Source organism: Ambystoma mexicanum, chromosome 11, assembly GCF_040938575.1.
Source record: "Ambystoma mexicanum isolate Mex_15411 chromosome 11, UKY_AmexF1_1, whole genome shotgun sequence".
In the NCBI taxonomy this organism is placed as follows: Eukaryota; Metazoa; Chordata; class Amphibia; order Caudata; family Ambystomatidae; genus Ambystoma; species Ambystoma mexicanum.
Window position 1 is genome coordinate 60745484 of NC_090934.1, and position 13782 is coordinate 60759265.

The 13782-nt window shown below is 48.5% G+C and overlaps 1 protein-coding gene across 2 annotated transcripts in view; it reads right to left on the bottom strand.

Moving 5' to 3' along the window:
- Positions 1 to 10094, bottom strand: part of SMAP2 (small ArfGAP2) — a 168902-nt gene extending 158808 nt beyond the window's left edge. The window contains exon 1 of one of the 2 annotated variants that reach the window (XM_069622555.1): positions 9741 to 10094. In XM_069622555.1, the coding sequence (XP_069478656.1) occupies positions 9741 to 9843 (103 nt within the window). In that variant the 5' untranslated portion in view covers positions 9844 to 10094. The remainder of the gene's footprint in view (positions 1 to 9740) is intronic. The other variant, XM_069622554.1, reaches the window with a different exon arrangement.
- Between the last annotated feature and the right edge of the window lie 3688 nt (positions 10095 to 13782).

The window sequence follows — 13782 nt, forward strand, 5'->3', positions numbered from 1 at the left end:
AACCTGAATACTTTCTATATGTAGACATATTCCCCTAACCAATCCGCCCACCAGTTGGTTTTATGGTTTGCTACGTAGGATGACGTCATAGATGACGCATATTGGGGTGCAAGACCTCTGTGTAATCAAGTTTGTGTGTGCACACACATGTCAGCCGATGTGTGTCAGTGTACCCCTCTCTATTAAATAATAATAAAGTAGTACTTTGCCATATTCTTTGATTCTGTCCTGTTATTTGGCCAGATCTTTTATTGGTAATTCCATCTAGCACAAAAGGTGCTAGAGCATACTGCATTGCAGAGTCCACTCCTTAGAGGAGAGGTGGTGGCGTTGCCTGGTGATGGTGGATATGGCCTGTGGGGGCGGAGGGAGAAACACATGTTGGCATGTGCTTACCAGTTGTGCAATGGCAGGGTTTGTGCCCTGGGTCCTCCCAGTTCAAATAGGAATTGCCCTTTTCTTCATATTGGATGCTCTTGATCTAAGAGTTAAGAGCAGAAAAGAGCAGAAAGGAAGGGGCAGGGCTAAAGGCCGGAGTGTTTAGGCCACATGACCTAGATCCACTTGCACCTGCTCACTCACTGTTTTGCTCTCACTTGTCCCACTGCAGTTCTACTTCTAGGTGTCCAACTATAGATTTGCTCCCAGGTGCCCACTTTACTTTTGCTTCTTGGTGTCCCATGACAATTCTGTTTCCAACTGTCCCTGGAGCGATTTCCCTTCACTGCTGCATGCTCCTGTACATCTTCCCCCAAAGCGATTTAGAACACAGTGCTGCTAGGAGTACCAATCCATTCCAGGATTGGCGAGGACCTCTCATAATTAACCTGACAAGCATGCACCTACACAAGGAAGTCAGCACAGACACCAGATGAATTACCAAAAAGCCCACAGGTCTCCATGAAAATGGCAGCCGAGAGCCTTTGATACCAAACAAGAACACCAGTGTCCCACCCAAAAGAAAATCGATGGTAGTCTTTTTAGCGCATCAGACACCTGGGTCCCGAGAGAACCAGGAATCAGCCAGAACACACAGCCACTAGGGCCTCACTCCTCTTAACTCCAACTCTCTTTCCCTGATATCACTCCACTACCGCTAAGACTGGCGACCTGGACCTTCATGAAACTTGGAACCAGGCCCCTGCCCAGTCGACACCAGCACCCCCTGCCCTGTCCAGCACTGCCCTTGCGGGCCCCCTACCAGGCGGTTGCATCCCCACCCTCGAGATTCCACCAACCTAGCAATTAGCTAGTGGATTCCTCCCCTGGCACCGCTCGGCACTTCCCTCCCGGGCTCTTGGTTATTTATAACGTGCTCAATACCCAGAGGTTTCTACACGCGGCCCCGGGGAATCAAACCTTTGCTCTGTGTCGTCTTGCTTCCAAGATGAGCGTGTTGCCCCTGAGCTATCCTCCCTCTCATCAGCACTTGCCCATTCCTTGCTCCCTCCCCTGCACTTCTCTTCACTGCACGTCCAAATGTCACAAGGCCCAGAAGGACCACTATTGTACATTTACTTTTTTTTGCCTATTTACCAGCCTTGATCCCCCCGCCCCCCACTTTGCCTTGTGGTGCCTGGAAACACCATTTTGTTGTATAGGCACCTAAAAAATGCTCAATAAATAAATGTTAAAAATAGGCAAGTCGCAGAGCAAGTGCATCATGCAACACACGCCACAGCCCATTAAACATAGCAACTACTCCACACTACAGACAGCACAATGGACTCCCACCCAGGCCTTAAAACCTGCACTCTACACAAACCAAGTTGATAGACATTAACTCCCACTACACTCATCAACCGCACAGTTCATACATTTGCCAGAATTGGGAAACCTGCTCCATCGTGAATGAAAATGACCATCTAAACTGTTCTGTAGAATGGTAGTCTACACTGATGTCTCAGCTCAATATGCCGCACCAGATGAGAAATATGAATCTGCCAATCAGACATGTAAAAACAGTCCATCAACAAAACCTCCAACTAGTTCTCTGAACAAGAGTGCCACCAGCAGCCCCAGAACGTGTTTCTGCCTTGTTGTCCATCATCCGTGTGGTGTGGCATCCCTCCTGGCACCTCCAAGCCACTCTGGCAGCCATCAATGCATGCCCCACTCTGGGACCTTCAACTACACTCAAAACAAACAACCCCCAGTCAAAACACAAAGGTGGCCCTCTGATAACTTCCGAAACTACTGCACCATCACACTTTTGTTGATCTCCGACCTAGAAGACCATCATCGGTTAGTTCAGATGGACCATCTTTACCAGTCACCTGTCGCAGCCCACCAATAGAAGCACCCGTCAAATAACATACATTACATAGATGATCCACAGGCCTACTGGAGAATATCAATTGAAACAACCACCAACGCAAGGATATGTCAAGTGCCCATCACAAACTGCTTCTCGACCATAACCTCACTTCAGTCCTATCCCTCTAGGGTTTCACTCTGCATCTGGCACCGACTGCACACAGAAAGCATGATACCAACTACTGATCCAACAGAAAAACATCACATTCACCGTACATGCATGGTTCATCTCACTTTTTCACGACCCTACTCACCACCACTGTATCCCCTATGAGTGTTATCCACACAGCTGTCCACCTCAAAGGGCTCAGAATATACAATCATAACAATCAGGGCTCAAAATGTGCACTTGCCACTAGGGGTGTCACGGTATTAGTTTTATGACGGTACAATAACCTTCTTCCCAAATGACGGTTATCGCGGTATAGCAGGTGGAGTTAACTAATCTTAACAAATATTTTCTAAAAGGTCATAAATTGTCAGATTTATCATCACAAACAAAACCAGGCACCCAGTGGCAGAATGGGGCTTTTCAACATACTTTCCACTGAAATGCCACCCCTTGATTCCACCAAACACAAACACACCTGTGGAGAGGAGGGGGGGGTGGGGGTGGGCCCTGCTGTGACTGGCAAAGCAAACTGAATAGCTTTTCTTAAGTGGTCATTTAGGCTTTTAGCTCCCCCACTGGCTACTGGTGAAGATGAACTTGTTGCCATCTCGATAACCTGCATGTCACAGATCAATGGAGTCTGATGGTAGTATACGCTTGTGCGCATACACACGCACTCTCTCTTTACGTTACAGCCTTTAGTTTACTTACAGGCCAAAAGGTGTTCAGTAATCACAGACATCTTACCCTTTGGTATGGCAACAAGGAATACCCACAGAGAGGAGTACATTTCGCAGTGTGATTTATATGTACATTCAATGATAGAACCAGGGAAATCCCCATTTTCATATGTTTAGAAAACATCATCCATTATAAATATATAAACCCCAAAGCCTCCAACCCAAAGTAAACCCTTTTCCTTCTTGGCACTGTATTTATTCTTCCTATTGCTAACATATTGATTTTGTGTCAGGCACGTGTGGTTTATGGAATGGCATTAAAAACTGCTCCAACTGAAACTACTTGGTCTTGCACTGTTGGATGTGCCGTCTGCCAAGACTACGCAGCACTTGCTTACTGCAGCCTTTCCAAATTAGATTGAAAAGCAACGGTATGAACGGTATACCGGTATAAACAATGTGACGGTTATTATTGTTCAATTAAGTGGTTCACGGTATCTTTAACGGTATACCGTAATACCGTTACATCCCTACTTGCCACTAGCCATTGGCTAGTGATAACGAAAAATAAACGTAAGGCGGTCTGGATGAGGTGGCAAGTGACTTTATGGCGACTAGTAGATTCCATCTTGAAAGTTTGCAACCTGACACCAACAATCATGGAACCTCAATGACGGTCCCTACCTCTAGAAGCCAACATCACCTACAAAACCAGCTGAATCTTATACAACTGTGACAATGCACCATACCTCCTACCTGGCAGACAAAAGTCACAATCTCTGCTGGTGCCAGGACTGGGCATGAGTAGAGCAGCAGAGGAGATTCGCAGACCAAGAAACCTCATAGCCATCAGACTCAACCGTACTCCATTAAAAAAAGAAGACAATACACACTTCTTTGAGGAACACCTTCAGGCTCAGTAAGGCACAACCTCCCCCTGCACGTAGCCCATTATCCCTACGGACAAGAAACCTCCGATCCCGGTTCACATTCCATCCACCTTACAGGCCATTACATGGTCTCTACTAATTGTATAGGTCAACTACCCCCCCCCCCCACCCCCCGATCCCAAATAGAATGCGGATAACAACGGATATGTAGTAAGAACTATTCTCTACTGTAAACATTCAATTGGTCCCTTGAACATCTGATGTGCAGAGCTCTGGTGGTTCCTGAAACTAGGTTTGTGTTTAATAAATACCCCACCCAAAAAATTAAACCGTAGTATTAGTTGCACAGCATTTGATTGCCAAAATAATGTTCTGGTGCATTCAGAGGCCCCAGAATACCACTGCCCGGCTACAAACGTCGGAAGTACCAATAATATCACAAACACCTTCCTGCCCAAATACCCACAAAAAGGTAAAGCAACCACAGAACCTAAAAACACAGCAAGCAAGCAACAGTGTTGGCTTATGTATAGGCACCCTAGGATGGCAACAGCTAGAAAATGGTGAGATTACCTGCGTATATGACAGTATACCTATACACAACCCAAAACTGTTGGCTTTGTCAATCCTGGTTTTAATGGGGCGCAATGACAGCTATCGAGAGGGTAAAGGCACGCTTGATTTGCGCATTTAGAGTGGCAGTTCAGCAATTAACTCCGCAATCATTTCCAGATGCTCCAAAGTTTGATGTTACTGCTGGATAGAACTAGCTCAGAGATCTCAGAAGGATGCGTTTCGGGTCGGATGGGGCAAGTAGAAGATGGGAATAGCCAGAGGGATTAGCACAGCCAAGGGCAGCCAATAGGTGGACAAATGACCAGCCAACACCCACAAGCTGGGTGTCCCTCCTCGCGTGTCCTCGCCAGCAGTAGTTTTGCTTATAAAGTGTTTAAGTGTCAACTAATATCCCAAACTGAAAAGTGGGCGGACGAAGGTATGGGGGCAATCAATGATTAAGTAAAAACAGAGATGATTAAATTTTGCCAGACGCCGACAATAAGGCCATGCAAACAAGGGATGAGGAACACGAGTAAATGGAACCCCTATGACGCTTCATGCAAGAGTCAATGGATGCCAGGACACCCAAATGGGAGTTCGGCAAAATCTCCAGGAAGTATTTAAATCTTTACAGCTAGGACTCCAAGGAAAGAGATGGACAGCGTCAATAACTGCTAGGTGGATTGGGGGTGTCCTCTCAGGATACCTCGCACTGCTGCTTTTCTCTGGGCGGAGTAGTGGTAGAAGGGCTTCCCCCATGTTATTGTGGGTGGCGAGAAAGGACAATGACTTCCACTACCATCTGTCGATCTCCAAGCAGAGCTCTCCGTTGGCAACTTGGCAGCGATTTATCCTGCTAGCAACGCACAGGACAACTTTAGTCTGCGCTGCCCTTTAATGGCTTACCTTTCACGTGGGCCAGAGCCCAAGCACTGGGGGTGGTTCAGGTATGTAAGGGCTTTACTGAAATATATCATATTCATATATGTAGGACCTGCACTCTCTCACTCAAGCAGCACGGTGACACTACAAGGTAGTGACGGACATGCATGCAGTAAAACATGAACAACAACGTTAGAAAGCAGCGAGGGGCGGAGACACGCCCCCAGAGCATCAGGTGAAAGGGGAATATATGCATGGACAACCAAAGCACAGAAAACAGCAAGCTGTGGATGGGCACTGAAATTGCATGCCCAGAACAGAGTTCATGTTCCAAAACGTAAACGTCAACAGTCAGTCATGATATTAGAAAAGGATTGAAAAACGCGATATAGCAATAGAACTGGCGCAGGTGGCTGGGCAAAGAATAGAGCCGTTTGGAAAGGATGTCAGCAGGGTGCAGAGAAAAACGATCCAGATAAAGCTATGCAGTCAATAATCCAAGGTGGCCATTCAGATCAGCTTAAGAGACGGACTGGAGTGGGACAAGTGAAAGGCTGATGCGGTGGCCATAATGTACGGGAAAAGAACCGACCCAGGCGCAGAGATGGAAGTGACGCACTTTACCGTGCAGGTGGGCGAGAGGCAGTGCGACCTCCTAGGCCAGGCGAGGAGAGAAATGGGTAGACAGTGCAGTGGGCAAGGGTACAGGAAGCGGACCAAAAATGCATCGCAAGAAGACCCTAGGTGAGGAGAAGGGGGGGGGGTTGGTGGGGGTCTTTTCCGTGTACACTGAGCAAAACAGATGGTGAAGTAGAAGTGAACCCCCATCGCATTAGAAAGCCAATCACTAAAGAGAGGGACATAGGAAAATGGGCATGTCCCACACTAGAAAGGCGATCGCAAGCAAAAAGTTATGGCACCAACTTGCGAAACAGTGCGGGAAAAGCACATAGAATGGCAAATATGCGAGGCAATAGAGACACATGTCGAAGTGCAATGGAATCATGTCGCATTGAGTGACAACTGAAGTCAGGGTTTAGGGCTAGCAAAGCTCTAAAGATTCCCTTTGCCACGCGTGAGAAGGACCCCCAGTTCCGTTTCCCCTCTTTGAATTGTAGGATTTGAAGTTTCTTCTTCCCCCCACCCATTTGAAATTTAGGAAAACGAAATTGTCAAGACCAAACAGGACTGTATGTTCTCTCACAGATGAGAAAGGGAAGCTTGACATCTTTGGCAGATGGGAAGCATGTGCAAGTGGATCTTGGTCACCTGGCCTACGCCCCGCCCACCTGGTGCCTTCCTGGTTGCCGCTCTTTTTCCCTACTTAAGGAGCCATCCAGCCTCTTTTCCTTTGCATATGGGGAGCAGGTGCAAGTCGATCTAGGTCACCTGGCATAAGCACCACCCACCTTCTTAGCCCTGCCTCTTCCTTCCTGCTCTTATCTCCTAGATCGAGGGCGGCCAGACAAAAAAAAAAAAGGAAATTCCTGTTTGGACCAGGAGGATCCAGGGCCTTGAACCCCTGCTCAGACAAGAGGTAAGCATGAACCAACATGCATTTACTACCACTGTCCCCACAGGCCATCCCCACCCCTCTTGTCACCCCATGATGTTCCCTTGTGCCGTCCCCCCCAACCTTCTCGCACACAGGTGTTGCCTATTTTGGTTGATTCCTCTACCCTGCTCAGCTCTCCCCTCCCCTCCAGCCTACTTCTGCCCGAGTCAGTCCAGATACATTCTGGTTTCACCATCACTGTCTTCTGGCCAATGCTGGATTTAATTTATGGACTTCATTGATTCACGGTTCGTCACCCTTTCTCATGGTGGCCCTGAATCATGCTGTTCCCATCTTCATCTTGTATCCCGGCTTGCAACATTATGTGTTACTACTGACTTCTGCAATTGTATTCGGTCTCCCCTCTTGCTTCTCCACTCTTTTTGACTGCTTACTCGGTTCTCCCCTCCCCTTACTTTCTTCTCTGCACATACTATCAGAATTGTCACTGGACCTAGTATGATAGCAACCTTGTCTGTCTTCCCCTTCCCTTACTTGTTTCCCCCGCCCCGTCCAGCACCATCTGAAATGTCGTCAGGCCTAGTAAGATAGCTGCTTGTTTTGTTCCTCCCCTCCCTATCTGCACCCCTCTCTCACCTTTTGTTTTCTCTGGCTCTAGCAGAAATGTCATCAGGCCTAGTATGGTAGTCACCTGTCTGTTTCCATTTCCTTCCCGCTCTCCCCCACCTTCTTTATCCATGTCTCGAACTATCTGAAATGTCGCCATGCCGATTACGACATCCTCACTGTTCATGGCCTGTAAGAATGTAATTGTATTTTCCCTTGAAGGGCTGTGTATAGGCGCTATATAATTAAACTATCATATCATATCTTGTGCTAATTGATGGGTTAAGAAGGCACTGGGATAAATGCAAGTTATAACACGGAAGAGCTTCAAAGCTCTGGTAGTATACATGGAGGTCAAAGGGTGCTTGGTTTAATAGTTAGAAGTGTGACATTGGCCACCAGACAAGGGGTAAAAACATGTTACACTGGTTGTGTGCAGTTACACTAGCGTGAGGGGAAGAACAAGGGAAATAATCTCACCTTTGGGCCTGCAACTGCCAGGACTACACTGAAGGATATGGCGAGTGTACGACACAGAGGGTTGCGTTAGTAACCAATGTGTTCAGTAGAATTTATTTTCCCCAACGTCTGGGTGGTGCTACTGATTTAAATAGTGTGGAGCTGTTAAGCTTCTACTTGTAGAGTTAATTTCTGAAATAGTTAAAATTATCCAATACCATAAAAACATTAGTCATGAAAAATAGGTAAGTATGTATGACCCATGTATAAAAACAAATCAATACGTGTTGCACATTCCTTTGTAGACTTGGAGAACCTGGTTAGCCTGATAACAGCGACCAGGATCTCCTTTTGTCAAGCACACGCACTCACCGCTAGCCATTGGAGAGTGATTGGTGACTCTTGGCAAGCAAGGAAGTGTGAAGCAATAAAGTGCGGGCTATGAGGAGAACTGGCATTCATGCAAGGGGAAATGACTAGTAATGTGCAACTTGAAAATGTTAACACGTCAAACAACTATAATTGTGTTAAAGACGGTATGTAGGAATTATGAAGCATCAAAAAAAAAAAAAACAAAAAAAAAAACACATTTAAAGCACAACAGGCCCATGACATTAACAAAAAGTTCTAGTTAGCAACTCGTGGAAATTTAGACCTTCATCATACTAGGTACCGGTTCCTCGGATGTAACTCCTTAAAGGGGGAAGCTGGATAGCCAGGCAGGAGACGCTTTGATTTTACTCACTGAAGGTATTTTGATCCCTGTACATTTGGTAAGCAGGGCTGCTGGTTGAGGATAGAGGGGATTTGACTGAAAAGACATTCCAATTAGGGATATCCAGTGACCTCTTTGGGATGAGGTGCTATAGGACTCCATTTGGGCAGTGAGGTGAAGAGGGTGATCAGAGAGCATTCAACTCACCTTGGTGAGTAAGGAACTCCTTTACTTGTACACATGTTCCCTCTCCCAAAAAGTGGGTAGAAGTTTCCATGGACTTGAAAGGGGGCTTCTGAGCAACAAACCTTCAGCACCGACCCAAAATCTCCATCAGCCTCAATGCAACCCTCCCTCCTCCCCCCAAGAATACCCGACTTTGCCCTGTTTGGATGCTCAACAGGTTAAGGGTGTGTGCCAGTTTGCTGGGGGGGATTATACATGGTGGTGTTGGGGTCTGTGCAACCTGGAGAGGACTGTTAGGGTGTGGCTGATAGCGGGGTCTGTGGGACACTTGGCATCTGTTGGTGGGGACAGAGGGTCCTCGGCCATGGTGCACTTGGCATCTGGTGGTGGGGACAGAGGGTCCTCAGCCAGGGTGCACTTGGCATCTGGTGGTGGGGACAGAGGGTCCTCAGCCAGGGTGCACTTGGCATCTGTTGGTGGGGATAGAGGGTCCTCAGCCTGGGTGCACTTGGCATCTGTTGGTGGGGATAGAGGGTCCTCAGCCTGGGTGCACTTGGCATCTGGTGGTGGTGATAGAGGGTGCACTTGGCATCTGTTGGTGGGGATGGAGGGTCCTCAGCCAGGGTGCATGAGGCATCTGGTGGTGGGGATAGAGGGTCCTCAGCCTGGGTGCACTTGGCATCTGGTGGTGGGGATAGAGGGTCCTCAGCCTGGGTGCACTTGGCATCTGGTGGTGGGGATAGAGGGTCCTCAGCCAGGGTGCTTGAGGGTCTCCTAGGGTGTGAACGGGGGTGGCTTCCACGGGGACGTCCGCTCTCACCCTTGGCCTTGCAGTCCGCGCACACCCGGTTCTCCTCCTCCTGCAGCAGCGAGCTCAGCAGGGCCTGGTACCGCTCCACGTCCCGCACACACTTCCCCGTCATGGCTCTCCGCGCCCCCAGGGGATACACCTGTCACCGGGAGCCTACTCCGCCCGTCAGGGGTCTAGGGGCTCTCGCAGGACCGGGGTCTGTCCTTCGCCGGCCCCGCTAGAGGGATGGAAGACTGCTCTCGCGCCTCGCTCCAGCTGACAGCTCCACTTCCGGGATCCGGGTCCAGCAGCCACCCTCCGCTCACTGACTGCGGTAACACAGCAGCTCCCGCTTCCGCCCTCGAGACAGGAGTATTGACGTCAGCGCGCGTCACCGCGCAAGGCGCCCAATGGCAAACGAGAGGGCCTCGCCTCCAGAAACCACAGGCAGCGGTGACGATCCACACGCTGCTCGGCCTACGTGCATGCCAAACGCAATGTCCCGTGAGGCTGTCATGTTAGGGCCAGGCAGGAACGTCACATTTCTAGGATCACAGTAGAGTAATGCTGGCCGTCCTGCTGCTTCATGTTACGAGGGTAACGGCCTTGCCTGACCATAAAATGGCTGTCATGCCCAATCGAAACCCATGGGAGTCGCTGACATTGAAAACCATGAATGAAATGGGTCATGCGGGGGAGGGGCCGGAAGCTCTCCTTAAAGGGCCAGAGAGAGAGGGGGAGGAAGAGTAAGAGTCAGAGAAGAAAAATGCATTGGCCATGGACTTCCGATCTACAGGCAATCATGCCATTTACGCGAGTTAACTGCAAATGGAATATTCAACCCCCTTCAGAGTCACTTGAAGAGAGTCTTATCAAATGTATAGATAAGGGCCAGGATCAAAGCTGTCAGTACTGAAATCTATCACTACTTCCCATACATGCCAACATTATCCATTCTAGAGTCTAAACCATTCCTGATTTTAACATTACATTCCACAACCTGTAGTCTTAGATTACAAGTCCCAGCATCTAAGTCAAAACCAGGACTGGATTTACACATACCTCTCAACTCACACTTTTGGCGGGTGTCACCTGCTACCTAGGCAACTCTCTCACCCGCCAAGCCTCTTGCACGGCCATACCCCTCTAGTATACCGGAAGAGATCCAAATAGATTGGAATAACAAGCAAATGAAAAACCTCAATGTCCAATTTTGAAAATGTGGCAAAGGGGTCATCTTTGATTCCGCTCTCTCCCTCACCCCTCACATCTTGGATCTCGCCAAGAAGGCCCACTTCCAGCTTCACCTCCTTAGAGACATCCTCTCTTTCCTCAGAAACTCAATTTGCCTCATTATAATAGTGCCGGTCTGGAAACAAAGGCGCTGGTAAGCCTACTGGCACTGTTGTTTCCCGACCGGCACACTACAACTCTACAGGTGGGTGCCGCCCCGCCCGCAAGGTACAGACCTGCCATGCAGGACAGCACCCGCTCACAGAGTTCTCACGGGATGGTGCTCCTATGTCCCCATTCTATGGGACTCTGTGGGAATGGGGACTAAAAAGATATCTGGCGCCTTACTTCCCGGCCAACAGAATTGGAATAGCCCAGTGGTAGCGGGAAGTCAGGCGCCAGTCATTTTTTACAGGTTCGCAGCAACCCGCCAGTATCACCGGTAGGATTACTGCTGGACCCGCAATGAGGCCCAATGTCTCCATAGCTCTGATCCTTTCTAGGCTGGACTACTGCAACAGCCTCTTCCTTAATCTCGCCCCTTTCCTCCCTACACCCCTTTCAGTTAATCCAGAATTGGGCTGCAAGACTTATCCTTGGCCTCAAGCCCAGGGACGATATCTCTACAGCCCTAAGATCTCTCCACTGGCTTCCGGTGTTCACAAGGATCAAATTTAATACCCTCTGCATCATACACAACGCTTTCTAGGGCATGGGACCACAATATCTCCAACTTTCCCTCCCTAAATACTTCCCAGCTTGAGACCTCTGCTCCTCTTACTCCAACTCTGTGCTCGTCAAACGCTTTTCCAAGCAGAGAGTCAGGGACAGGTCCCTCTCCTCAGCCGGTGCCTCCCTCTGGAATTTGAGCCGGACCTCCTTAAGTTCCGTAAACTTCTAAAAACTCTTTTTTCTTCCTCTTTCCCTCGTTCCCTTCCCTGCTAAACACCTCACTGCCGCTGAGACTAGCAGCCTGGTCCTTTATGAATCTTACAGTCTACCAGGCTCTCCACCCAGTCAACCTCTGCACCTCCACCCCTTCAGAACTGCCCCAGCAGGCCCCCTGCCTGCTGGCTGTGCATCCCACCTGTGGAATTCCTTCGCCCTACCACTAGCCATTGGCCTCCACCGTTGCACCCCTGGCCCTTCCCTCCCAGGCTACCCCCAGCACTTGTCCATACCTTGCTACCTCCCACCCCAACCTCGTACCCTATCTCCTGTACTTCTCTTGAATGCACTTGCATTTCTGAATATCACAAGGCCTAGTATGACCATGATTGTATATTTACTGTTCATGCCACAGTTATTTTACTCCCCTGCTACCTCCCCACTTTGTCTTGTGGCGCCTGGAAACACCATTCAGCTGAATAGGCACCTAATAAATGCTCAATAAAATAAATAAATAAAATAAATAACGTGAACCAAAAGGCAGGCTTACTCCAAAAGGCGTGGATCGTTGGTTAGTTACAACACAGCAAAAATATAATGATTACCCCATGATAAAAGGGACTGTCCAGCCAAGGTTGTATCACAAATATCTACTTCATTTATATCACAACAGACCCTTATAGCAACACTACTAAATACTCCCCACCCTGTAAAGGAATGCAAAGGACAAACAGTTTTAAAGAAGGCAAAGCAATGCTCTCTGGATACTAACAGGAGGGTAGTCGGTATAGTTAATAACCACAACAGTTTAAGGTTTCTTGGCTTCAGCAGAAAGGGAGCATTGGGTCTTAAAATGTCTCTAGGGGCCTTCTGGGAAGGACGAGGGGGACAGAACCACAATGTACCTTGTGCTGTAGGTGTTCTTGGTGCTCGACAGGGTTGAGTTGTCTTCAGGGCGCTTTGCAGACTTCCATGTCAGAGTTTAAAATGGAAGTCAGCTGCGGGTATCAGGCAGCAAGACATACAATGAGCGAAGTTGGACTTGACAAACGGTTGCAGGCGGACCTACACAGCGGCTCAGGGTCAGGAATAATTGTATCAGTGCTGATCGGTGGTTCTGAAGCACTGGTCGAGACGTCTCAGATGTCTTTAAGCGACTGTGGTTGACAGAGGTCAGCCTTTTAGTCGGTTGCAGCTCGAGGAACATGACTTGCTCAAAAAAATTTCCTTTAAAGAGGATATCAGTAGATGCCTGTCAAGGCACTTCTCCCAGCCTCTTCAATGGGCTTGTTTCATCCTTTAAGGGGCACAACTCAATGCTGAGGAGTGTGTTACAGGCAGCTGCTCTGTCCTAGGTTTCCGATCCAGAGACCTTCTCGCACTTCCCACCTAGGAAGCTTGCTGCACAGCCTAGTAGAGCTGGTTGGCTACTGGTTCTGGAGTGGCTTAATGGTCCTCTGGATTCAGTTCCTCCCTTTGTTCTGTTTCCTGTGAGATTTTTAGGGGAGGGATCTTGCTTCCCTCTTTGGAGGTCCAGGCCTTGCTTCACTGGCGGAAGATGCAAGGCAGACTCTACTTTCAGCCCGGGTCCAATGATGAGTTCTTCTTGCTACTCCTTGTGAATTCTTCAGATGATCTGCCAAAATAGGGTCTCAGTCCTCTTTTGAAGCCAATTGGGCCATAGTGATTGGTGTAGGCAAAGCCTACCTTAATGATCCAATACTGGGTCCCCATCAACAATCTCCTGTATGCGTGAGGTCTTAACCAGATTGCTTTGCAACAGGAAAGGTAAAGGAGTGAAAATATGTGATACCATGTCCCAACCATCTTCCTGTCTGTTGTGAATCAAATAGTCTCTATGGTTAATGGATCTCTCGGTGGTTCCTGATTAAAGTGGCAAGTCTCCCTTGAAGCTGCGGCGAGACCAGACTCTCTCGCTCCTGCAAACCAC